The sequence below is a fragment of the Mirounga leonina genome, unplaced genomic scaffold (genome assembly GCF_011800145.1).
Source record: "Mirounga leonina isolate KUSES-001 unplaced genomic scaffold, KU_Mleo_1.0 Mir_151, whole genome shotgun sequence".
Lineage (NCBI taxonomy): Eukaryota > Metazoa > Chordata > Mammalia > Carnivora > Phocidae > Mirounga > Mirounga leonina.
Window position 1 is genome coordinate 32,788,989 of NW_023270377.1, and position 26,622 is coordinate 32,815,610.

The following is a 26,622-nucleotide window of genomic DNA, read 5'->3' on the forward strand; positions in this document are numbered from 1 at the left end:
TAAATAAATAAATAAATAAATAAATAAATAAATAAATAAATAAATAAATAAAAATAAACATGGAATTGAACCTTCTTAATTGTGAGGTATTAAGCATATTACCCGGGACAAGTGGAATCTTTCTTGGGAAGGCTCTAAAATAAACATAGAGCATAAGAGAGTAGAAAGGTCAGACTGGGGGTCTAGACCTTGGTTCTAATCCTTGTTTTGCTACTAAGTTCCCATGTGATCCTTAGTAAGCGGCAATGAGTAGTGGGAAGAGTGGTTTAGGAATCTGACTTGAAGTCAAACCTGGACTCTCCCACTTACTGGTTGTGTGATTTTGAGCAATTTCCTTAGCCTCTCTCAGTCCCAATGTTCTAATATATAATGTGAGGATAATAACTCCAGCCTCACCAGCTAGTTGACAAATTGAATGAGAATTTGTGTGAAGCACATGGATGCCCAATAAATGGCAGCCACTATTCTTCCCGGGGTGGTCAGGGACGCAACCTATATAATGAAGATATGGAATAGCAAGTCCCTGAGATCCTCTCCCACTCAAAGCGTCTCTAACTTTTTCCTCTCTTTCGAGGATCTTCGCTAACGTACTGGAATCCCTTGAGGACATCTTTGAGCATGGAAGGTGAGGAAGTGTGTTATGGAGGACACATCCTAACTCCTTGTTTCTTCCTGTACTGCTTAAGTACTGAATAATGGAAGATTTAAAAGGTTAGAGAGGGTGGTCTGAATTAGGTTACAAACTCCTAAAGGCAGAAAAAGAGAGGCCTGGCTCAGAATCTCCCTTCCCTCCCATCCCCTGAAACTTGGTCCTCTAGAATGGCAAAATATCCTGGTTAAATTTTGAGTGGACAATAAAAGCAAGAACAGAATGGATTTGAAATCATTAGCATACAAAGAATGAAATTAAATTTCACTAGGATATGGTAAGAAATGTTTAAATTGGGGCACGTGGCTGGCTTAGTCTGTGGAGCATGCGACTCTTGATCTCAGGTTGTGAGTTTGAGCCCCACATTAGGGGTAGAGTTTACTTAAAAAAATGTTTAAATTATTGCAAGAAGCCATACAATAAGGAGTAAAAACCATGATATGAGTCAGGATTGTGCCACTATTATTAAAAAGAGGACAACTTCACTATGATGTTAGATGGTATTAAGAGGAGGATGACATTCCTCTCCCTGGATGTCCTTCCTCCCCAACCATCCAGACCCCATAATCTTTGAAGGCACTCACAAAGCTGTCCTGTATCCCCAGAGCTGGATTTAATCTTACCTCCTTTGAATGCCCAGAGCACGTCACACCTGAACTGTGGCTGTTTATATACTTGTCTCCTTTCCTTAAGGACTAGAAGCTCTTTGAGGACAGACTCTCTGACTAATTCATTTTTGTATCACTCAGTATCATACTAATGACCCTCAGTCAATCTTTAATGAATGAACTGGAACAGAATTCCCCACTATGTTAGAAATCTGAGTCTATGTGGCTCCACAGTCTCAGAGATAAGCAAAATAATTGGAACGGGCTCAGAATAGAATAATGAAACAAAAATGATTAAAGAGTGAGAGAAACAGAATCCATATTGGGGGGAAGAGAGGTCAAAGGAATTCAGCCTAGAGAAGTGAGCTTTAGAAAGTGACATCAAGGGATCTTCAAATATATTAAAGAGATAATTAAAAGAAGGCCTGAAATTCTTTTATTGGAGCAAAACAAAAAAATTACTCAGATGTTAATGAGGCAATATGGATAAGGCCTGCTGAAGAACTTCCAGAGTATAGACACTAGGGTGCTGTGACGTATGGGAGAGGTCAACGCCGTGCCTCTATGCCTGCAGTAAGAAAGCATTTAATGATGAGAAAGACTCTGGTAAGTTGTTTTTGCAAAATTACTTGTGAAACAATTGTAAGCTTTCAAGTTTTAGGATTTTTTTTTTTTCTAAGATGCTGAAACCTGTTTTAAAGGAGAAGGGGGATTTAGTCCAGGAAGGAATGGGAGAGACTCAAGTCTGGGATTTGGAAAGTAAAATGGGACCAACCCACAGAGAGAGACAGCCTTTGATGTCCTGATGATCAAGGACCAGGGCTTAAGGACCAGACTCTTAAATCACGTGGCATTTACTGCCCCAGATTAAAAAAAAAATACTTTTGTGGATCAGTGTCTATGGTTCAAAATGGCTAGCTTCCAAAATCAGTCTTAACTTTCCAAGGGTAACATTTGGAAGTCTCCCTGCAAGAACAGAGTGGAGCCAGTTTCTAGAAAGGGCAGCTTAATGATTTTCCACTTCCCCCACCCCCAAATCATTAAGCAGTGTTCCTTTCCCAGAGCCCAAGTTCATGCTGAGGGCAAAGGGAATTAAACGAAGAAGCTGAACCTGCAGCTAAGATTAGAGAGTTGCCAAGGACCTAATTTTAGGTCCTCGCTGCCCCAGCTGACATTCTGCGCTGCTGGCTCAGACACGAGGACCACAAGTGTGGCTGCGAGCCGGTGACCGAGAGGGGAGAGCATCCCCCCGGCCATCTGCAGAAGCAATTAGCTTGCTGTTGGGTGTGTTTTGAGAGAGACTACCAATAGTTTCTCCATCAACAAATGTTTCTTCAGGTGTTCAAGAGTCAATAAGGGACCATGTCAGCGCTTGGCAGAAGTTCCCACATGCTTGCCGTTCTAATAGTCATGCTTCTCCGCGTAAGAGTATGCTCCAAAAGGGGGTGAATCTTGGAAACCCCGAATTTGCATGGCGAGTAACCACCTGCTTTCCTCCGGCCATGAGCTTATTGCCACAACCCAGGGAAAGTCTCAGCTTTGGCAAAATAGACATGGGTAGATGGGACGGATTCTTGCACGTTGCGGGGAATTTCTTGGGATTTAGGCCATCCCTCCACTCTTCACATATCTCCCAGCCACAGGTTTCATGCTCAGATTGTCTTCTTTAGAGGGCAGACAATAAGAGCTGGCATCTCCCAGATCAAAGGGGAAACAGAATATATTTTAAAGTGACAACTCTGTTATCCTTGCAACGAGAATAAAGCCAGAAGAATAAAATGATATAAATATAAGCTCCTAAATGCTTCCACACTGAAATGCCACCAGAGAGCAAAATTTCCTGCATAATTATGGCAGGGAAACTCTCTTTACAAACCACTCACAAGAGCCTGTCTTATTTTTGCACAATTCTTATGCTTAGGGCAGCCCACCACGGAGACGGAGATTCTGTGTCCCTGCAGGTTGGGAACTGTGATAACCGTCTGGTGCTCTCTGTCTGCAAAGGAGGCTCTTAATAAAGGCTAATTGGCCCGGGCAATGAAAAGTAGGCTGGCACTGCCAGGCCAAGGGCGTGCATCCCTCTGTCGACGTGTCCTTGGTAAGGGCCACTGTTGGCAAGGTGCGCAAGCAACTGGCCCCAGCCGCTCTCTCGCTTCCTCTTTCTCTCCTATTTTCCTGGTAGCTTTGCTTTCCCTGTCTACTTGTCCCACGTCCTCTCTGTCGGTCGGTCTCTAAGCCTACTTCTGCACCCCCTCCCACATGCACACACACACCCAGTCCTGCCACCCCCTTCCCTGTCTCTTGGCGCTGGCCCTTTCATCTTCTCCCTCGGGGATTCGAGATGTCGCTGCAGGAAGTGCTTGTCGGCCGTGGCAGTAGCAGCAGAGCCCCGTGGCTTTGACAAACCTCATTTAATTGGGAGGAAGCCAGGAGAATTTGAAAGAACTGAAACATCCACGAAACTCCTTTTATCAGGCATAATTTAAACTCTGCATGGAAAAACCCCTATATGTATAAAGAAAAGTCAACTTCCCTCCTGCTGTGAGCACTCCTCGGCTCCCCCCCAGCGCAGGCAGGCTCCTGCAAGATTCCATCTTTTCATTTTTCTAAAAGTGTCAAAGTAGATTTGGGCTCTGTGGCTGGGTGAACAGAGAAGGAATACAGATGGGTCTCTCTCTTACACCCACACATGGGCGTGCGTGCTCGTGCGTGAACGCGCGCACACACACACACACACACAGAGCCCCTCAGTTGGTGGCTCTGCTTCAAATGGCCAGGAAGAATCAAAACCCAAGACTCTAACAACACATTAGTTTGGACAGTGGCTGTTTCTTGCCAATTCCTTTTTATCAGGTCAAAGCTTGTGTCCAGGACATTTTCAAGGTCCCCAGTGGTTCTCAGTATGTGGAATAATAGATCCTGGAGGAGGGCCAGTGAGGGAGGTCTCGTTAAGTGGAGAGAAGGGAGGGTGAGTGTGTAAGCGTGTGAGTGTGAGTGTGCATGTGTGCGTGCCTCCTGAATGCGTATGTTTGCCTGGAGTGGTGCTTAGACGTCCTAGGCCCAAGAGAAGAAAGCTGAAGAGGGACCTAGGGGCTCAGACTGGGAACAGTATATTGGGGTGGGAGTAGGGGAGAGCACGGGGGTACAGTGGGAGTTGAGGTACTGGAAAGGGAGTAAGAATTGTAGGTTGCCTGGGATATCTTTTGTTCCACCCATGTGCCAAATAGTGCTCCTCGGCTCCTTCCAAATTCCAACCCGGATTCACCTCCAGTCCAAACTCTCTCAGTTGCGTTATTCTAGTTCCTCCAAAGAACTGCCCTTAGCACATGCATATTCTCTCAACATCTGTAGCTGATTATGCACAGACTTTAGCTGTTTAGATATGATTTGTGCTAATATGTGTACAAGGGTGCCCTGTTTCCTCTTCCTCACCCCCTTTTCCTCCCACGCCATAGGATCCTTGAGGTCAAGGACAAGCCTCTTTTTTCCCTCAATTTTTATAGCACTTAATATGTTCTTGACACTTAATGGCAACTTAATAAATCCTGATGACTAACTCTTCCTACAGGGTTAAGTAAGACATTAACCCCAGTTGTATGATTATGGTTATTTTTGGAGAGCCTAAATAACTCATTTTAATAATAAAATGCTTCAAGAAGTCCCAAACTCAGAGCTTTGGGCTGTGGCAGGACAATGTCCTAGATACAGTGGAGTCACATTTGCAGACCCTGAAGGCTTTGGCCAGACTGTTTGTCTAGGCCTCTTAGGCAGCAGCTCCCCACTCTATCCTCATTGTCACCCCACATGCCATCCCAGGGCCCTCTTCCCAGTCCGAGCCCCTACACCTTCCTTATTAGCTTTCTTTTCTCCTGCTTAGGGCTTCTAAAACTTGTTTTCAGTTGCATGGTGACTTTTTCCAAAGAAACCCCACCTAAGGATGGTCCCCCTCAAACAGCCAAGCCATGACCACACTGCCCACATCCTCTGCCTAGCCCTTCCTGGCCACATTCTGAGAAACATGAGGAGAGCTCCAGCCACATGATCCCTCAGCAGATTTCAGATTTGGAGGATGACTTCAGGCCCAGGCAGCAAGGCTGATTTCAGGGTAACTTGTGTTTCCCCGTGGGCGTCGGGCCTGGGAGGACGTGCCCCTCCCCCCAGCGCCCCACCGGGCACTTCCCTCAGCAGCATCAAATTACCAATCAAGACAGGCCCGCCCTCCTCTTGTGACATCTCCATGTTACCTATCATCTTACTCTCTCTCGAGAGAGAAGGGGGTTGTTGCAAACTTTGGTTTTGCTTCTCCTGACAGATGCTAGGGAAAACAAACAACTCAGAGGCAACTTTCATCTCATCCAGTTTCTAAGAGTGTCTATGTGAAATGTTTGGATTGTTACAAGGAGGTCTGTGTCACCTCAACCCACCAGTGTTTCTGAGTTTTAGGGACTCTCATAGAAAACTCAGGCAAGATTGGGTCCCCTCATGCTTCTCCCAGGTAAATCGATTCCTAAGCTCATTTCTGGTTGCAAATACTATGATTCCCCAGTACTCGGAGAAAACACTTAGCCCCTGAGACTTACATGTATGCATGTACACACACACACACACACACACACACACACAGGTCCCTCACTCACCATCGGGGAGCTGGTGCAGCTGAGATGGCAAGGCACTGAAATAGTCATGAACCAGGGCCTCCTGGGCAGAGACGCGGTCTCTAGGAAAGCCTCTCAGCATTTGGGAGGCCAGGTCTTCAGCTTCAGGAACCCTGCCCAACCTGGAAAAATGGAAGAGAAAAATAGTTTCTCCAAAGGCCTCCCTTCTGAAAAATAAAGGGCAGAAGAAGAAAAGTAGAGAGAAGGAGATGGCTAGAAGAGCTTCAAGTAGGATTTTCCTGGGATGAGCCAAGTTGATGGCAAGTGGAAAAATACCACGCCCCCCAACCCACTGGAACTCTTAGCTATCCTCAGTATGCTCTCCTTCAGCCTCCACCTCCCCATGGGCTCCGGGTACCATGTATACATACATAAAGGACCCAGAAATATAATTACAGAAGCAGAAATGTGTAACTAAGGATACTGCCTTGAGGGACAATGCCCACCAAGCAGAAAAGCCCAACTGGATATATGGTCCCAGGGCTGCAAGCGTAGCATCCTGGAGGAGAGGGAGGGAAAGAGGTAATTTTGGAGGGTGAAGCTTGGGTGGAATACACCCTTATTTACAGTGTTTCTGCAGCTCAGCCCCCAGGGCATTACCTAAGAAGCTCTCTTGGTCCCCCCTGAAATGGAGCGTAGAAAGAGAGATAGCTAAGTGCCCAGGTTACAGTAAGGACAAATCCTCAAGTTGACCTGTGTTGAACTGTAAATTTGGAGATGAGCAAATCTATTAGTTGAACACTGACCATGTGCTGGTAGGTGGTTGGCTGGGGAAGACACAGGGAAGACTCTGCCTTCTGGCAGCTTAGTCTAGGGGAGGAGTCGGACACTAACCAAATTATCATAGAGACTCATAAGTACGTGTGCAGAAAAGTCCCAGATATCTGACTCAGAGTGGGAAGAGCTGGTCAGGGAAGGCTTCCCTGAGGAAGAAGCATTTGAGCTGAGTGCTGAGGGCGGGGGAGAGGCAGGTAGTACACCATACAGACCCCGGGGATGAGGGGAGAAGAGCGAGTTTAAGGAGAAGAGGAAAGGCCAGGTGGCTGGCCTGGGACCAAGGGGGAGAGGGGACAGATATGAAGCTGGAAGGGTGGCAGGGGCTGATCCTGCAGGACTTGTGAGTCTTCATTTTCCTATTTACTTACAACGTTTGAAAGTCTTTGCTAATCTAGTGCCAATCATTTAAATACATCTATCTCTAGAGCCCATAGTCGGGTTTACAAGTGGAAAGCCACGAGACACAAAACTGTGCAGGAGGCAATTAACCACAGGACTGATGTCTGACATTCAGAATTAGGTTGCACGGCCACGCAAATCCCCAATTAAGCAAAAATAAATGGGCTTATTTAATGTTGAATATACATACCAACCTAAATCGACAAAGAACTGATACCCTTCCCCTTCCCGGGTGCCATGATGCAGTGATGCTGGAAATCCTGGCCCAGAGATGTAAGTGGCCTAAATTTTGCATAAGATTTACCTAAGAAACTTTCAGGTATCTGATTCCCATGACATAAAACTGTTTCTACAAACAGATAACTTTACCCTCAAACTTAGTGGTCATTGCTTCATAGACTTAAGATAGAGGAAAATTTGCAAATCCCCAGTTCTTGCCAATTTCCAGCTAGTTAAAAGGGAACATGGGGTGGAGGCCTACTCATTAGCTTGCGGCCTGAGAAAAGGCCGGAAGGTATTTTCTCCATCCAGGGTGCCCTGCCCAGGCACAGGTTTTCGGGGCCAATGAAAGGGGGGTTTGGAGTGGGGAAGGTGGTATAGATCACTAGGACCTAGTATCAATCTGGAGGGACATTCATGGAAAATCTTGTGAAAAAAATTTTATCTAGTCCACCCTTGCTATAAGGGGTGGGGTGAACCCACTCTATGAAACTGCAGGGGGTGGGTGGGTGGGTAGGCGCTGATGGTGGTGGCGGGCGGCAATGCATCTGTCAGCTTTCACCTCCACAATCCTACCCCAATCAATGGTTGGTTCTCTCCACACACTCCTCCCCATTGGCCCACAATAAGGGAATCATTACAGAATTGCTCTGTAGACAGGGCTTAGGAGCTGCAATCTCATTGGACAAGGAAGACCAGGGGACCTATTTTGAATCTGTGTTAGCATGGCACACATACTCTTTGTATTTAGCCTATGGTTATGTCGGGTGGCTGGGAAAGCCAGGGAGGGCTGATGGAACTTCTCACGGGGGTAGTAGGGACTCACCTAAGAAGAACTGGCCACTCCCACCAGGCAAATGAAAGAAAGGAGAGTAGGCACTGATCAGCAATATGAAGACTTCTTTTTTAGGACTTTCCTTTTCAACTAACCCAACTCTTCCCTCCAGGTTATATCAAGGTTTTTAATGGTGCCAGCATTCTGTTCCAGTCTCATGGCCTCTAGGCTATGACTGCTACCACCCATTTCTCCTGCTCCTTCCTCCCATGCGCCAAGTGCATGTTGGTCTTCCCTGTATAAACCAAGTCTGTGCCCTCCTGAATATGAGCCTTTATTAGCAGCAGTTAGAGTGGGACCACCCAATCTGGCCAAGAGTCCTGATGATCTCTACCTTGTGATTGGCATATTGCACTCTCATTTGGGAGTTGAGATAAGAGCCCCAGGAATACAAACGTTGCTTCTTTGGGCACAGATGCTAATTTACTTCCATGTTTGTATTGTTCTGCTTCTCTCTGCCATCTATAATCTTGCTTACTGTCCACTGCCTTTATCGTCACACTTCTATAATTTGCCACCTCCTCTAACTCTTGCTAGGACGGTTCTTCACTGGTTATAACCACTACTTTGGAAATGAAAGTTGGCATGAAAAGTGACATTAACAAAAGTTAATTTGCCACCAGCACCTTTCCACATAGGCTAGATGTTAATAAATATTATATGTTAGAGGGAAACAAACCATAAGAGACTCTTAATGGTAGAGAACAAACTGAGGATTGATGGAGGGAAGTGGATGGGGGATGGGGTAACTGGGTGATGTGGATTAAGGAGGGCACTTGTTATGATGAGCACTGGGTGTTGTATGTAAATGATGAACCACTGAATTCTACTCCTGAAAACAATATTACGCTATCTGTTAACTAACTAGAATTTAAATAAAAATTTGAAAAAAAAGACAAAAAAATATTATGTGTTAGGATTGTGATGTTAAAAAGTAAACACACCAGGAGCATCTTGCAGAATTAGGAGAACCCATCCACCCAATTAACGAGAGTCTGTTAATAAAGACCAAAAAATCTTCTTATGAATCGCTCCTTCTAGTAACATTTCTAGAAGCAAAACGTGTTCCATTGCCGACACAATACATATTTATTGTAGAACACTTACAAAATGCAGAGAAAGAAAATTAAAACTATCCAATCACTCTGAGATAAGCCCCTTCACTCAAAGATGATCACTACTGATTTGATGTTCAGTTTTTCTTCTTTAGTTCTTTAAGTGGATATATTTTTTGTTTTACCAAAAAAAGGGAGATCATACTCTACATGTTGTTATAACGTACTTTTTCCACTTGACTATCTTGATCATCTTTCCGGGACTTTGAACAGTCTTCTAGGATATAATTTTAATAGCTGCATAGCATTCTGTTATGTGGGCATACCATAATTTTCATAGCCAGAACTTTATCAGAGTTGTTTCCTTTTTGTTGGGGGTTGCAAGAGGCTACTATTAAAATCATGCTGTGACATCCTCAGTGAGAAATCTATTTTCTGCACCTGCACAATGATTTCCTTAGTATAAATCCTGAGACTAGAAATCCCCGGGTTGAGGGACATACACCATGTTCAAGTTTTTGATTAAGAATACTAGCCAGTTGTACCAATTTCCACTTCCACCAGCAGTCTAGGAGAGTTCCTGTCTCTGTGTCATGGAAAACAAATTTATTCCAGTAGCCCTGAATTGCCACAGACCTCGTGGCTCATAAAAGTTGCAAAAAGAATTAAAATTGTAAATCAATCCTACAGGAAGTGCTGGGTGTGAGGACATCCACATTTAATTTTAGAAGTCCAGAACAGAAACACAAACAATAAGAAAAAATGAAAATCAGGCGCTGTGGTTGTGTGAAGCTCCATCCACTGGCCATCACTCGACACATCTAAAATCTGGTGGGTTCTCCGGGGCTTGAGGCAGTAACCTTGATTTCCCGGCATAGGCTGGCTCTGAGTATAAAATTCTCCACTGCCATTTACCTTTCCAGTGGAAGGGAGTTATCTGCAGCGCAAGGCTGGTCATCATCAGTTCACCTGGGTTCTTTGTTGTTTTCCCCTAGATCCATAGAAAGAGGAAAAAGGGCAGGGATAGAGTGGGCACTAGTTTTTTCCCCAATTTTTCAATTTGTTTTTATTTTGAAGTAATCTTAGGTTTGCGGGAGAATTGCAGGAATTGTCCCGAGAGTTATATGTTTACCATTTTCCCCCTAATGTTAGCATTCTACATAACCATAGTCAAATGATCAAAGCTGAGCAATTAATATTGGCACAACACTGTGAACTAAGCTGCAGGCATTATTCAAATATCACTGTGTTTTGTTTTTTTTTTCCAATAATGACCTTTTTGTTGTTGTTCCAGGAGAGTGGGTACTTTTTTAACGCTGCCAGTTTAAGACGTGGTAAAGCAGGCACCCACAATAAGAAATATATCCAACGCTAGGAAGAAACAGCATCAAAGAAGCTGTCCATTATCTTCCAATCAATCTGACAAGTGAATGTGCACTTACTAGCCCACGTCAATCGGGTCACCATCAAACCCCAGGCATTGCCCTGAGGTGTATTTATGGCCCACGCACAGTTCTTCTGTACCTTGCAGAAATCTTGTGGAAAAGCCAGCGATACCTCAGCTCCTCTTTATCCATCACTCTTGCAACCCGACTCAGTTGACAGTCACAGAGACCTGTGTACCAGATGGATCTGGGCTCCACCTTACTTAGCTTGGTGACTGTGGCCAAGTTACTTCACTTCTTAGAGCTTTAGTGTCCACCTCTTGGAACTAGGACTTTGGTTTGTGAGGAATAAATGAAATAATACATTGCAAACATTGCACCAAGCGTTAGTTCAGCGACAAAGTCCTTCTCGGAGCCAAGAATTTTCTCATGGGATCATCTAGACCAGTGCTGTCCAACAGAACTTTCCATGATGATGAAAATATTCTAGTTCTGTCCCCTCCGACGTGTTAGCCATTACTCGCCTGTGGCTATCGGGCCCTTGAAAGGTGCCTCGTGCAACTGAGCAACTAAATTTAAAATTTAATTTTAATTGCTTTAAATAGCCCCGTGTGGCTAGGGGCTACTGGATCAGGCAGCACGTCTGTAGACATCATCCTCGATTCGAAGGTGTGAGCAAAGAGAAGCCAGAAGTCTGAGCTAAGGCACAGGGGTAGCTGGGACAAGGCAGTGGGCGGAGGTCGCGGCTCTTGTGTGTGGCCAGAGAAGCCAGAGGGATACTCAGGGCATCCAAGTCCTGCTCAGCCCAGGAGGAAGGGCTGGTGCGGTGATAGCAGGAGGCTCTGGCACTTTCTTTGGCCCATGCAACAGCATGCAATACCCAATGGCAGCTGCATAGGGTATTGAGGTGGTTTGCAGGTTGGCAGTTACCGTTTATTTTAGGAGCCAACAGTGAAATGGAAGAAAGCCTGAGAGCAGTGCTAAAATCCAGATATCTCTAGCTGGGGCTAGGGACCCTGACTGGGCTGGCCAGAGAAAGTTTGCACATCTTGCATGAAAGGGGAAACAGCGGTTCTGGGGAACCTATCTCCAAAACATGGGGGGTGGTTTCAGGCAACACAGTGAGCCTGCAGTTAAGAGCAGAGAGCATAGCCCTCCTGAGGAGACCTGTCCCTCCCAACAAGAGGTCCTTGGTAGCCCGCAGCTCTATGATCTGACCTCTCTGTGCTCTGATATTCACTCTACGTGGAGGCTTTTTTTTAAAGCACGTGAACAGTAAGCATGAAAAAATCAAACAAAATTCGGTTGGGTTTAACCCTACCACATTTTCAGGGAAGAACAACATTCAAACGTTCAGTTAGGATCTCTTCCCCTCTCCCCACCTGCAAGGGTGTGTTTTTCTTTGACATTTGAGCTGTTTCCCCTGTCTCTGACGTTTTCCTCACTGCCCTTTTTGCCTCCTCACTGAAGCAAAAAGAACAGAGCCTCGGCTAATTACTCTCAGATCAAATAATACTGGTTATTGTAATTGGTCATTGTCCGAAAACACTGAGTTCTTCTTAGCCCTGAGGTTGCCTGGCGCGGCTTAGTTAGCTAACTATTCCGGGAATGTCTCTATTATCTGTTTTACTTTGTAAAAGAAACTAGGGATTTGTTGAAAGCTGGTAATAAAAGTCTGCCCTGGTCTGAGCCGAGGCTGCGTGGAGAGGGCCTGGGAAAGCATGACCTCCATGAATCAAGCTGCCCCCCCCCCTCCAATAGCCACTCAATGATGTTATTTGGTTTCTCTGTGTTGAAGAATAATAAACCCACTAGGTTTTCTTGCAGGCCAACACTCCCTCATTCTCAGGGCCTCAGGCATGGTTGAGGGGTACAAAACCATTTTAATGACCAAACTCACTGAAAGTAAAATGGTTCATAGAGAAAAACTGACACACTCACAGGTGGCTGGCTCTCCCGGAGGCATCTTCCTGGGCCCCATGGCCCCCAGAGATCCAGGTGCTCAGGGGCTGCGTGTTCAGTGGACTGAGGTCCAGGGGGCTAAGGCCCTGCTTTTAAGAGAAGCTTTCCAAGGTGGTGCTTACCTGTTCCAGACATTCTGAAGGCTTTGAGGCTTAGGCAGTGGGAACCATTCTGGAAAGCATACACAGACACATTAAAAACCAGAAAACAACCCTAAAATCCTATTGCCAAAATATTATTAAAATTCTACATGTTCTTCTTGGCTTGGGCAAAGAGAGTTCAAGCATCAGGTAGGCAGAGTGAACACTCTGAATTTTCATGATTCTGTGGGAGGTCACTATTATGGGTTGGATTATGTCCCCCTAAAACTGATACATCAAGGTACCTCAGAATCTGACCTTATATGGAAATAGGTCATTGCAGTTATAATTAGTTAAGATGAGGTCATGGGCGTGTGCCTTAAACCAATATGACTGGTGTCCTCATGGAAAAAGGGAAAATTTGGACACAGAGACAGACACATCTAAGAGAAATGACACAAAAGGTCCCAAGGAGAAGACAAGCCAAGGAGAGAGGCCCAGAACAGAGGCTTCCCTCAGGGCCCTCAGAACTGAAGCACCCCACCAACACCTCAACTTTAGATCTATCTAGCCTCCAGCACTGTGAGACAACAAATTTCTGTGGCGTAAGCCACTCAGGGTGTGTGGTACTTCGTCACGGCAGCCCTCGCGAGCTAATAGTCACAATATTCACTGAAGTCAACACACATTTAACATCCACTGTGGGCAGAACATGTACCAAGCCCTGGGGAGAATACAAAAGAAACCAAGAGAAACCTCCCCACCCTTGCAGAGCCCACAATTCATCTGAGAACAAAGCATGCATGTGTGCATACAACATGCGTGAACAGTCAGGGGATGAGCGACGGGGCTGTGTCAAAGGCTCAAAAGTGGTAAAAAGGAGTGGGACTAATTTTATATGTCACTTGCAGTAAAAATGGAAGGGAATTCTGGCTTGAATAATCCAAAATGGATGATGATAAGATTTGTCATTTTCTTTGGAACACTCTTTACAACGTTTACATGTGAACACATCTGTTTCTATTACTCGTGGTATTGACACTATTTAACCCAAGATAAAACCACCATAAAAAGGGACGATTTCTCATTCATTCAAGAAGTACTGACTGAAAGCTTACTCTATGTGAGGGTGTTAAGAGGAGCTGCAGGGCTATAAGACGATGCTCCTTATCAGATTCCTCTATTTCCTGCTCCAAATCGAGAAAAGAGTATTTTAACTCTCATTTAAAATGATGTTTCTGCTTTATGCTTTTCTTGGGCCTGAAATGTAAGTGTTTTGTTTTTAAAAGATCTCTTCTTCCAGCTCCTATAGGAATGGAATACACCAATGCTGTTTATCCAACAAAGAATTTAATCCTAGTTGGGCAAAAAATGATTTTTATAATACTGGTATATTCATGTCTGTACATGCATTAAAAAAGACCTGGAAGACTATCCGTCTGATAATGATAATGGTTCTGAGGTTTACCCCTTTACTTCTTTTTTCTTAAATCTATTAAAAAAAAAAAAAAAACACATTATTTTGTAAAAAAAAAAAAAAACACATTATTTTGTAACTTCGAAAGTAAGTTCAATTAAAAATAGAACTTATAGGGGCGCCTGGGTGGCTCAGTCGTTAAGCGTCTGCCTTCGGCTCAGGTCATGATCCCAGGGTCCTGGGATCGAGCCCTGCATCGGGCTCCCTGCTCAGCGGGAGGCCTGCTTCTCCCTCTCCCACTCCCCCTGCTTGTGTTCCCTCTCTCACTATCTCTCTCTCTGTCAAATAAATAAATAAAATCTTTAAAAAAAAATAGAACTTATAGTGCCAAGACTTGTAGAGTGAAGGGAGTGATCAAAGAAAGTGATTTCAGCAGAGTTTTCAAGGTCAGGTGTAATCAAATGAGAACCACTGTTGGCGGTTTCATAGTCCCATGTGGGCACAAAGGGGAGCGCTTGTATATACAGCTTCTTCACTCTCTCTTCAGATGATTGTGCCTAAATTCAAATAATCAGTAAAGATAGATGAGAATATCTGGTATCTGTTTAGAATGTTTATTTCTAAGCCACTTTCTGCTGCCTGTTTACAGTTCCTACCTGGCCAAACAAAATTAAAGTATTTCCTCATTCAGTCATAAACCAATTTCCAGTCAACATAATGAAATCCATTTCAGTGCTCTCCCATGTTTTGTTTTTTCCTTCCTAGAGCCCGTTGCTCTGTGTTTTGGGGGCTTTTAGTATTTTAAAACTATTTCCAACTTTAGCGTTGTTCTTGTGGGACATGGATTTGGAACTGGCTGAGTCAGGGCTCGAACACTGCACCTCGGGTTTGCAACGGCGGCTGCAGCTTCGCTGAGACCTCAAGCAAGATGGTTTAACCATCACCACCTGTTTCCTTAACCCAAGTTGGAGGTCATATTCGCCTCTCAAGGACAAAGTTATTTGTTGAATTTATTGGGATTTGTGAGATAATGAATGTAAAGTGCCTGCCTCTGAGCGCGAAACAAAATAATCCTATTCTTCCTTTCCTTCCTTTGAGAAGTGGTGGGCAATGGACAGCTCGTGGGGTTAGGACCCTGGGGCTGGGTTTTGAGCGCGTAGTGTGGCGCTTACCCGCTGTGTAACCTGGGGGTGTTGCTTGACCCCCCCCCCAGAGCCTCAGTGTATCTCATCCCGTCTACAGAAGGCGGATGATTATAGCTCCTGCTCATTGGGCTCTTGTGAGAATCAGGACGGTAAGGGTAACGTTAGTATTTCCTCACCCTTTGCCTCTTTCTGCCTCTTCTCTGGTCTGATGTACCATGTAGTCCTCTCTCCGCTCAGGTGTTTCTGCCCTGTGGTTCTCCTCCAGTGACTTGCAGTTTCATTGCACTGAAATTCTAACGCGCTCTGAGCTCTAGTTCTTACAAGCTCCACCTGATTTCTCCCGAGTCTTCAGTGTGGGCTGGAGGGGTACTTCTTAGCTGCGTGCTATAGTAACACGAACATGGGCCCAGGTTCAAATCTCCCTTCTGCCACTTGTGAGCTCTGAGATTCGGGGGAAATTAACCTCTCTGGTTTAGTAACTCAGAAGTTGCAAATCTGTAAAATGGGAATGCTTTTCTAGTTGCTTGGGAGGATTAGATAAAATGAAGCACTGGGTATATAGTAGGGGCTCAACAAATGTTAGTCTTAATCCTTTTTCTTTTTTTTTTTCCCTCTTGTTTTCATCTCTCACTTTGAAGAGGCAGCATGGTCTAACACAGGGGTTCTCAAGCCAAGCTGCATATTAGCATCACCTGGGAGAGTTTTGAACGGAAAGGAAGTCTTGGCCCCACCCTGCAGAGTCTGAATGGGTGAGCCTGGGGACAGCCCAGCATTCGTCTGTCATTGTGTTGTCATTATTGTTCTTAATAATCGCCAGATATTTCTGGTGTGGTGCCAAATGAGGCAGAAAGTGCTGGTCTAGCAAGGAGGGTAGGGCCGACCACTCATCAGTGACTTCCACACACTTCTCTAGGGCCCATTGCCTCAAGTGAGCTAGTTGTGAAAATTCAACCAATCAACATATATAAAAATTGCAGAACCGAGTGTCTGATACATACTTATGTTTTCCAGGAGGTGAAAGAGGAGGCATGACAGGGGAAAGATCAGTCCTCAGAAATTCTGCCATAAAGGGTGACCTGTAGGAGTTGTCCCAGGAGGCAGTGTAATGACATTGAACTTGGGGCTCCATGTCTTGCCAGACTGTGTCTTCCCCCATCTGGTTTGTAGCTACGTTAGATCAGATGGAGGGATTGATGGGCCCAGGGCAGAGTCAGGAGGCTGTTTGTGCTTGTTTGTGGTCGGCCCTCCCCCTCTCATGCAGATAACCTGATGCCGGATGACCTTGCCTCTCTCCCATTGATTTTTCCCAGTAGTTAAGCTGCAAGCGATCAATGAGAGAATGATCCATAGATAGGCGGTTCACACAGCACCATTTCAAGAGGTGTTTGTTTCTCTGGCTTCAGGAGCCTCAGAAAGAACAGGGCTCTAGGTAGCTTATTTCCCTTCTCTTTCCAAAAATGATGGTGAATCAACAGACCAAATTTTTCTCCATCTCCTCCTTCTGCCTTTCTTTTTAAAAGAGTTCTCATTTGAATTCAAGTGGAATTTGAGGTAGGAATAGTGAAGTAAGCTGCAAAAGGAAACTTAAAAAGCCGAACATAGTAATTTCCGAACTAAATGGAATAAAATTAAAATGAGGGCAGAAGTGTGGCTCCCATACTAAAATAACGCATTTTTTCATAAGTCTTACTTCATAAGTGAAATAAGAAAGCTCATTTACAACAGATCCAAGTCAACAGAGATTTGCTGGTTGATAAAACATCACCAGAACCATCTTGAGTCTTAGCTCAAGGTAAAACATTTTCTGGTTTCTATAGTCTTACCACCATCACCCTAAGGTTATCTTATAATGCAGCCTACTGAACTACACCTCTGGAATTTCCCAAATACAATGCATTCTTGAGATACCATATATTTAAATAGTTGATAATGTTGTTAGCCTTATTTCACTATCTTAGGCAGTAACTTTAAAACTGCACTGCAAAAATTTGTAGCTCTTCTTCTACTCCCCCCCACTTAACCACACTCAACGCCCTCACAGCCGTGGCCTTCCTCAGTCTTTGGCTCAAGGAGTCTAAGCTTGGCTCTTCTGGTGCTTTACCAGGCTGTAGATTCTTTTTGGCTGCCATCATCAGGATGCTGAAAGCCAGTGCTCTCATGAAGTACGCGCCTTGGCGTTTGAATCTGGCACTCCAACTCACGTTTGTAGCTTATCACTTTTCTAACCCTGCCTCAAAACTTCCTGTGGATTCTAAGAAAATATTCCATCCTCTGAAGCCTCTTTCTAAGGTGATGGTCTCTGCAGAGGAAGGGGAAGCCAGGCCTTGCTCCTGGTGGGTGGAGAAGGTGAAGGGAATGGGCATAATCAGAAATCTCTCGCTTGTCTCCTGGGGGCAGGGGGTGGGGGGGTACCATGGTTAACAATCTGTCCACCCCCACAAAGGATGTTTGAACTACAGCTTTTTTTTTTTTTTTTTAAGATTTTATGAAGTAATCTCTTCACCCAACGTGGGGCTCGAACTTACAACCCTGAGATCAAGAGTCACGCGCTCTACAAACTGAACCGGCCAGGTGCCCCGAGCTATAGCTTGATCATGCATTTGATGTGTATGGTGTTTGATGATGCATCAGGTGACAACATTTACCACTTCCCTGTGGTCTCCACAAATATTTAAGGGCTGTCACGTGTGCTCAGCACTGGGCTGACATAGACATGGTATTGCCTGTCCCCCAACGAGCTTATGGCCATATGATATTCATGGTATTATGATTACTATCATCTCCTTGTCTTCTCCAGCCCCTCTGGCTCTTCCTTCTTAGCCTCCAAAGACCCCTTTCCCTCTGCCTGACCCTTCAGGACTGGTGTCCCAGTGTTCTATCCTAGTCTTCTTTTCTTTCTTTCTTTTTAATTATTTATTTATTTGACAGAGAGAGAGAGTGAGCACAAGCAGGGGGAGCAGGAGAGGGAGAAGCAGGCTCCCCACTGAGCAGGGAGCCAGATGTGGGGCTCGATCCCAGAATCCTGGGATCATGACCGGAGCCGAAGGCAGATGCTTAACCGACTGAGCCACCCAGGCGCCCTGATCCCAGTCTTCTTTCTCTTCACAGTCTCCCTTGGGTAACTAAATTCACACGGGAACTTCAAATACCTCTTTAATCAGATTACTTCCAATTTTGTATTTTTACACTGGACACTTATAATCACAGGCTTGTATTTCTGATTGCTTTTTAGATATCTTCATTTGGTGGTCCCATAGATATTGTAATCTCAAAATGTTCCAATCGTATACTCATTACTTTCCCCACAAATCTGTTCCTTCCCCCTTTCTTTTCTGTGCCAGTGAATGGCCCTCCCATTCACCCACTGGAGATCCAACGGTTTCTCTCCCGCACAACTCGAATCCCATCAGTTACAACCTCCCCTTGACTCTACCACCTAGATGCGTTTTAGATCTGTCCCCTCCATTCCTTCTCCATTGCCACTGCTCTAGTTGAGACTTAATATTTGTCTTCTAGAATCTAAATCATGGCCACATTGCTTCTGATCTCCTTGCTGCATACCTGCTGTGCATGGGGCAGATGGACTTGGGTTCGGATACACCGCCAATTTAATTCTACATATAGTATTCCAAGCAATTTTTAAATTTAAATCCTGCCATTTCACTTCCCTGTTAAAAATTTTCCAATGCCGGGACGCCTGGGTGGCTCAGTCGGTTAAGCGGCTGCCTTCGGCCCAGGTCATGATCCCAGGGTCCTGGGATCGAGTCCCACATCGGGCTCCTTGCTCAGCAGGGAACCTGCTTCTCCCTCTCTCTCCCTCTGCTTGTGCTCTGTCAAATAAATAAAATCTTAAAAAAAAAAAAAAAATTTTCCAATGCCTTCTCTTTGCTTATTGGTCAAAGTCCAAATCCTTAGGATGACTACAAAGCATTTCCCAATCTGGTCTCCATCTACCCTTCCAGGTTAATCTCCAGAAATGTACCACCACAAAGCTAACATTCTCGCTTCCTTGAGCAATTTACCTGGTTGGTATAATATCAAGTAAACCTGCTTTCTTGTTCCTTAGTGTCAAGTTCCTTTGTCTGGAATGTCTTCCGCCTCTTGCTCACCTGGAAAAAGCCCACTTAGTCATCTTTGAGACCCAGCTCTGTCTCTCTCAAACAGTCCCTAAATTCCCCAGACAAACTAAGGGGGGCTTTTTTTCTTAGTGTTCCCAGAGGCCCCCAAGGGATGCTGCTATAATAATACTTTCCACGTTGTATTATTTATACTTTTCCCCTCCAGATTGCATTCTTTGAAGGCAGGTATCGATGTCTTATTTATTTTTTAATCTCCTAGTCCCTAACACCTAGCATTCATAAATATTTGTTAAATGAATGAAAAATTGATGCTTGGATACAAAATAAAAGTGAAATAAATTTACTAAACTTTATCCTTGAAAGGTAAAAGAACCTCAGGAGAGCCTACTTGGCGTGTCTTGCTCTATGCCTTACAGAGGTGGGTGGAACAGGGCACTGGCTGTGAAGGTGGGGGAGGGGCCTACAGGTGGAGCCATTTCCATGATATTTGGAATCTTAAGGCTCCTTTTCTTGAATTGGAAAGGAATCTAGTAGGGTTTTACTTTATTTTTAAATTTAATTTTATTTTTTTTAAGGATTTTATTTTTATTTATTTGTCAGAGAGAGAGCACAAAGCAGGGGGAGCAGCAGGCAGAGAGGGAGAAGCAGGCTCCCCGCTGAGCAGGGAGCCTGATGTGGGACTTGATCCCAGGACCCTGCAATCATGACCTGAGCCGAAGGCAGACGCTTAATGACTGAGCCACCCAGGCGTCCCGGGTTTTACTTCAAAAAAGAATTTTTTTTTTTTACCTGCTTTCACTCATTTGCAATTTTTCCTAAACCAAACTACTTTAAGATCACCTAGTCCTCCTCAATAAAAACTAATAACTGCCACCAAATAAATTAAAGATGAGAAAACTAAAAATAAATGTAGAAACTAGAAGAAACTATTAATGAAGATCAAAGTAGGCTATGTATCTAAATGAATTGCACTGACTGATTTGGGGGACGGGTTAATAAAGATGTTAATAGTAACTCCCCAGGAGCTTTCTGCAGCCTTGTAGATGTGCAACAGTAATGAGCCCAATCAGGGTTCACACATTAGCTCTGGCAAGCCAGGACTGCCAGGGTCCCAGGATGGGGACTCCCCTTATATTACATTCCAAAAACATGTCCCCAAGCTCACAGACTCTAAAACCAAGTCTAGTTAGAAGGACATAATCATTTGGAAATGAACTTGGAGAGTTCATTTTTAGCTGCTCCCCACTCTAGGGCATTGTTTCATTACCATATCATCATCATATTTGCCCTTCAGTAGCTGGAAAGTAAGGTGGATACAGCTGTGAGCATCACCTTGAAATCCAACCGGTCTAGCTATTCTGGAGCACCCCCTTCCTGGCTAGGTGACCCTAGGCCAGACATAAACCTTCCTGAGCCTCAGTGCTCTCATCTGTAAAGTAGGGATGATAACACTGTCCCTGTCCCATAGGGCTGCTGTGAATCAAAGTAAGATAATGTAGGTAAAGTGCCTAACTCAAGCTAGTGCTCAGTCGACAGTAGTTATTATTATCCAGAAATAAGATGACTAATAACTTACATGTACTTTCTTGGCCAAGTGGGCAGAACAAGGATTATTAGAGACCTAAGATGGTGTGATTAGAAGTAGAATTGCACGTTTTCTAATTCCTGGTCACTGATTTCATTTAATAGATAGGTATTGGCTCACTACTACGGGCCAGTTAGGGGGCAGAAACCCTAGAAGTGGTCAAGGTTGCTCTGTAGAGATCTTTAGCTCTCTTGCTACCATACCAGGCTTGGGGTGAAATCAACAAAGATAACGCTGATGTCTTCTGTGATTTAGTAGCTTTTATTGGCCACCCATTATGTAGCATGTAGACACTAAGAGTTCTGCCAGGGAAGAGGCCATATCATAGTGGGCAGGCTTCTCACAGCATTTTAAGTGGGGGTGGTGGTGGTGGTGTACAGAATGGAGCCTTCATCAGAAGAGAGAGCCTTAACAGGTGCTCACACTGACTTGGGTAGAAATTGGACAACTGAGGGTCTGCTCTTAGGGACTGTGAATTCAGGCAAAGTTTAGGCTCAAGCAAGCTAACAGAAGTCAGTTCTAGCACAGGGAGGTGTGCCTAACAACAAAGAATCAAGAATTCTAAGGGAGCTCAACATTAAATACAGGCGTAACTTCATGGGGTGCAGTTGGTTAAGCGTCCAACTGGTTTGGCTCAGGTCACGATCTCATGGGTGGTGAGATGGAGCTCCTTGCTCAGTGGGGAGTCTGCTTGAAGGTTCTCTCCCTCTGCCCATCCCCCTGCTCTCTCTTTCTCTCTCAAATAAATAAATAAATCTTAAAAAAAAAAAAAAAAAAAAACCAGGCATAACTTCAATTCTCACACACCTGCATTGACTCTGAACCCTGGCAAGTCACCAAACCACCGAATGAACTTCCATCCTGGGCAAAACAACGGGCACTAACTCACTGTGTGCACCTACTAGAAGTTAGGCAGCTTGGCAGATAAGGTCCAATGATTTCATTTATTTCTCAGAATCACCCTGCAAAATGAGACCAAGGGATGCAGCATGGCTAATGCAAAGAGAACCAGGTTTGGCCAGGGGTTGACTCCTCTCCCGGCTAGGAAATGCCTCTGGGTGGACCTGAGGGGAAACCTGCTTCCTCCTGCCTGACACCGAAGGCGATAGCAAGAAGCGGCAATTATGTGTGTTCCGTGCCTGGTGCATGGAAACACTTTTAAAATGACAGGATTGCTCCCATTTTGCAGATTAGGGTACTTCCTCAAGTGCCCCAGGTAGTAAAAGGTGGAGCTTCGACTTGCCATTTTGTGAGGTGCTGATGTCCATAATTAAAACCTCTCTTATCCGTAGTTTTCCCTGTTGAGCCCATCGCATTAACTCCCTCGGCTAACAGCTCATGTGACACAGTGGATGCTGATGCAGATCTTACATTTTGTTCACAGCAAACAAACAAAGACATGCTCAGAACCCTTTGAGCACAAAGCATGGTAGCTCTTTGCCACCCCAGTAGGGACAAGGATCATTTTAGATTGCAATCATCATCTGTCCCATAGCGGTGTCCAATGAAGTGAAGCTCTCACACTGGATTTCAGGTCAAAAGAAAACATTCTGAGTGTAAGGTGAGATTGCTATAATGTAATGTCTGTATTCCACGCCCGTTATTTCTTGCTTCCACCTGGTGGTCAAGAGTTGAAAAAACAGGCATCCTGAAGATGACTGGGCGTCAGCAGGATCCATTTGCCTATGGTTTCTAGTACATCTGATTCTGGGTCCCCGCAGGGCTTTTAGTGCTGCTTTTCTGCCTTTTGATTTCCACTAAGTTCCTCCAGTGGAAAATCTTTCCATGTGCAGGGTTCTTTCCCGGGGCTGAAAGAACCAGGATAATCCCGGATGCTTCCCTGTAGCTGAGCTCATGTCACAAATCAGGCATGATTTTCAGCAGATATTTCTTTAAAAGTTTGAAGGCCTCTGTGGACTCTATTCCCTTCTCAATGGGAACAAGCATCAAAGAGACAGGAATAAAATGCTTTGCACGCACATCAGGAACTAATTGCCAATTTGGCAAATGCATTGACTAATGTCATGCACTGTTATTTCTAAATCCTCTCCTGTCCTTGACCCCCAGTATCTAGATGTAAACTTGGAACCATTAGTGGAGAAGGATAAAGTCTTCTGGTGCCTCAAATGGAATTGAGGGGGATTTAAACTCAGTGCTTTTGAGTGTAGTGAAATGAACCCAGCAGTACATTAATGCTACGATTTGAGCTCACACAGCATGAGCGCTTTCAAAACCCATGTTTAAGGAAGCAAACAGAGCCACGGCAGACCCTTTCATTGGAGCAAAAGGAGTTGGATGAAACAATCAATGACACATTAAAAACCACAACTGGGCTGCAATCATGTGGGCACAAAAAAAAAAGTTTTTCTTTATCACAGGATCTTTGCATCTAATGAGATGGTGACTGGACAACCTCCAGAGGAATAAGGGCTTCGTTTACATTCACTGAGAAACGTCTAAATATTTAGTTGGTGCTCCTAAAAGCCTTACATGATTCTGTTGCAAACTGGTCTCTAAGGTATGATCTTATTAGCTCTATATTGCCATTGGAAAATCTATTTAAAGGGAATTTAGAAAAGAAAAGAAGGAAGATATTACCACTGAAAGTACGAATGTTAGCTTATTTTTTTTTCTCTTTCAAAATTAACTCTTTTTTTATGTCCTCCAAATACTTACTTTAGGACCAACACCCTGCCAGTTAATACTTTCTCTTAATTGATTCTAAATGGTTCTCCACTTCTTATACATGCTTTATTCCTGTTGGTTTTAGTTGGATTTGAAGTGCTTGAGGCTCAAAAGGGGAGGGACTCCTGAGTGCATTTTTGGGGAGGAGGGAGGCAGGAGAGGAAGCTCAGAGGGCCAGGGAACTTTGTAAAATTGTCTATAGGGATCTACCCTTTAAATTCACACTACTGTCTTGTATGAGCAGATTTTAGCCAAGACCAATATCCAGTCTGCTTTAAGCTTCTGGGATCCTCTCTGCCATAAACCTAGTACATCCCAGATATGACATGAACTGGGGCTTTAACCTTTTCAGACTTTCTGACAGTAGAATCCCCTCCAGCATGTTGCTCTTTATTATTGCTTCCTATGGACTCTTATTAAGGATCACCAAAACGCACGCTGACAACCCCCTCTCCCCCAGAGGCCAGCACAGCCCCAGTTCACCGCCAGTTTGATTAATGTGTCTTGGCTAATTGTGTGAGAGATGGCAGGCCTTTAGCAAGTGTGACCAGTTTATTGTTCAGCCAATCACAGGCGCCTCAGTTAGCATGTGAAAAGGGGGTGTTTTGCCGGGGGAGGGTGAGTGTTCTGGCGGCTGAGTCAAAGGCAGAGCATTTTGGGGGGTCACAGAGCAACACCCACTTCTTTGAGGGGATGTTACTATGCTCTACTAAACCTGTAAACCTCGTACTCAAAGCACTTTTTCTCTCCTCCCTCTTTTTTCAAGATCTTTTTTTCCCATGGTGCAAGCAGGAAAGCCACTGGCTACCATGCAGATGGAGTTCACGTTCCAGGGTTTTTAATATTTCACTTTTATATTTCTGTTAGAGAATGATCCTGCTGAGAGTCTGGGAATCTGTGCTCGTCAGAACCCCCTTACTGACACTTGGATATATTGCTCTGAAAGCTATCCCAGGAGAAAAGATTAAACAAAAAAAAAAGCCTACTTTTCAAAGCCTACTTCTCAATCTGCCCACATCAAAATAAGACAACTGGCCCTTTGAAGTAGAGGACACAGAGTTCTCAGCCAGCTTGCTTAAAGTGGGGGTGGGGGGTAGGAGGGAAGGAAGAAGGAAGGAAAGAAGGAAGGAAGGAAGGAAGAAAGAAAGAGAGAGAGAAGGAAAGGAAGCCCAGTGTCTAAAATTGTATACCTCTTTTCCCTTGCCCAGATTTAATCAGGCAGAAGAGTCTGAATTGATGGCTAGAAAACCTACAACCCTGCTCATCAGTGCCCCAAGAAAACAGGTAATTGGCCAGAGAAACCTGTCCAGGTGGGTCAGCGCCAGGTGTTTTTTTAAGCCTGTACAAACAGAAACTGTGTTCCCCTCCTAGACATAGTCCAGACAAGGTCTGGGAAAGGGTAGAGTAGGCATCGATGGACATCGGATGGTTTTCACAAGTTTTCAGCTCTTGGCTCCCTCAAATTAGTATATGGCTAAATTCAAAGTTTGGGAACTCTTACTACTACTGAATGAAAAGGAAAACAATGGAAGTCTCACCCAGAATGGTGTTACTATTCTCCTCTGTGATATTTTTCTGACTCCCATCCCCTCTTCTTTTCTCTTAATCCCTGGAGTTCAAGTGTTGGGGAGAAGCAGCTCAGTGATGGGGGGTGGGTGGGGAGTGGTTCAAAGGGACTTCTCAGTCGACATAAGGGGATGGTCCTAGAACACAGATGATGGCCCTTTTATTTATTTATTTTTTTAAAGATTTTATTTATTTATTTTGACACAGAGAGAGACAGCGAGAGAGGGAACACAAGCAGGGGGAGTGGGAGAGGGAGAAGCAGGCTTCCCGCCTAGCAGGGAGCCCGACGCGGGGCTCGATCCCAGGACCCTGGGATCATGACCTGAGCCGAAGGCAGACGCTTAACGACTGAGCCACCCAGGCGCCCTGATGATGGCCCTTTTAAAACACAGTCCTTATGATTGAGTTATCGGTAGTACTGACCTCATGCTGAAGATATGCTGGACTTTTAAGATTTACAGATACAGAGTTAGACATCTTCCTTGTAGCTAAGGAAGGGTTATAATTCTCTTTCTTTCATAAGCTTAGCTTGGCCCACAGCTACACACTGCCCAAGCCCATGGAAGCGGGGCTCACAAATGATCATCCCCCCCCAATAAGGAGAGCTGGTGAAAGAGTGTGGATGAATGAATACAAACCCAAACTCTCAGACATTGAAGAATGTACTGGATCTGTCCGTGCAGACCCAATACGTAATATAGCACCTGGCAGATAGTAGGTGTTCAAAATTTTTTGACTTATTTGAATTAAATTAAATCCCTACTAGAAAAACAATGCAAAATATGAATGCTATTGATGTTGGGCCTGGAGAATTCTCTTCATAAATAAAAAATTGCACATTACTTTGAAATGACAGCAAAATGAAAAATGCAACAAATTTCTCACTGTTTTATTGGGACCCAGTTTTCTTATTTAGTGCAGAATCTGGCAGGGAAGTATTTTTACCAAGTTTCTATCATTATTGTTCTCACCAAGGCATTCTCTGTTAAGGATCACTGCTTATTCGCCTGAACCAACCTGAAACCCAAACGTTTGAAGTTTGGAGGAACAGCATATGCTCACCATGGCAGATTTGTATTAACACCATCCAAATTGTTTTCTACAGCCCATCTGTGACCCTAAACTTCTGCTTGCATCCATGGTAGGAAGCTGAGGGGTTCCATTTTCATTTGGAGAGGAAGGTGGGTAGGGAGAGGTATAGATGGGCAGGGTGGGAAAATAGAACCAGCTTCTCCTAGCAACCATGACAGCTGGAGATAAAACTATTACAGACTAGACCATGGTCTCTACAAGTGGCCTCTTCTTTTTTCTGTTTCAGACCAAAAGGAAAAGGCACTATTCCAAGCCTTATGGCCAAAGTGGCATTTTTCTCAGGTGCTACACTCGAACAAAATAGTTAGAAGTGGTAAACTATTTTAAATGACACTAAGGCCATTTAGAAATGCATATGATCTTTCATAAGGCAGCTGAGATGACTTTAGCTTGCTATAGGGTTTTCATAATCCTGGTGGGTTCAAGATG

The 26,622-nt window shown here is 44.4% G+C and overlaps 1 protein-coding gene across 4 annotated transcripts in view; it reads right to left on the bottom strand.

Moving 5' to 3' along the window:
* The window catches only part of CDK15 (cyclin dependent kinase 15), a 78,182-nt gene that overhangs the window by 7,262 nt on the left and 44,298 nt on the right, over positions 1–26,622 (bottom strand). For 3 of the 4 annotated variants that reach the window (XM_035007370.1, XM_035007367.1, XM_035007368.1), the window contains 2 exons: positions 12,667–12,715; positions 5,895–6,034 (listed from right to left, as the gene is read on the bottom strand). In XM_035007370.1, the coding sequence (XP_034863261.1) occupies positions 5,895–6,034; positions 12,667–12,715 (189 nt within the window). Of the gene's footprint in view, positions 1–5,894; positions 6,035–9,724; positions 10,189–12,666; positions 12,716–26,622 lie in introns of those variants that run through there. The other variant, XM_035007369.1, reaches the window with a different exon arrangement.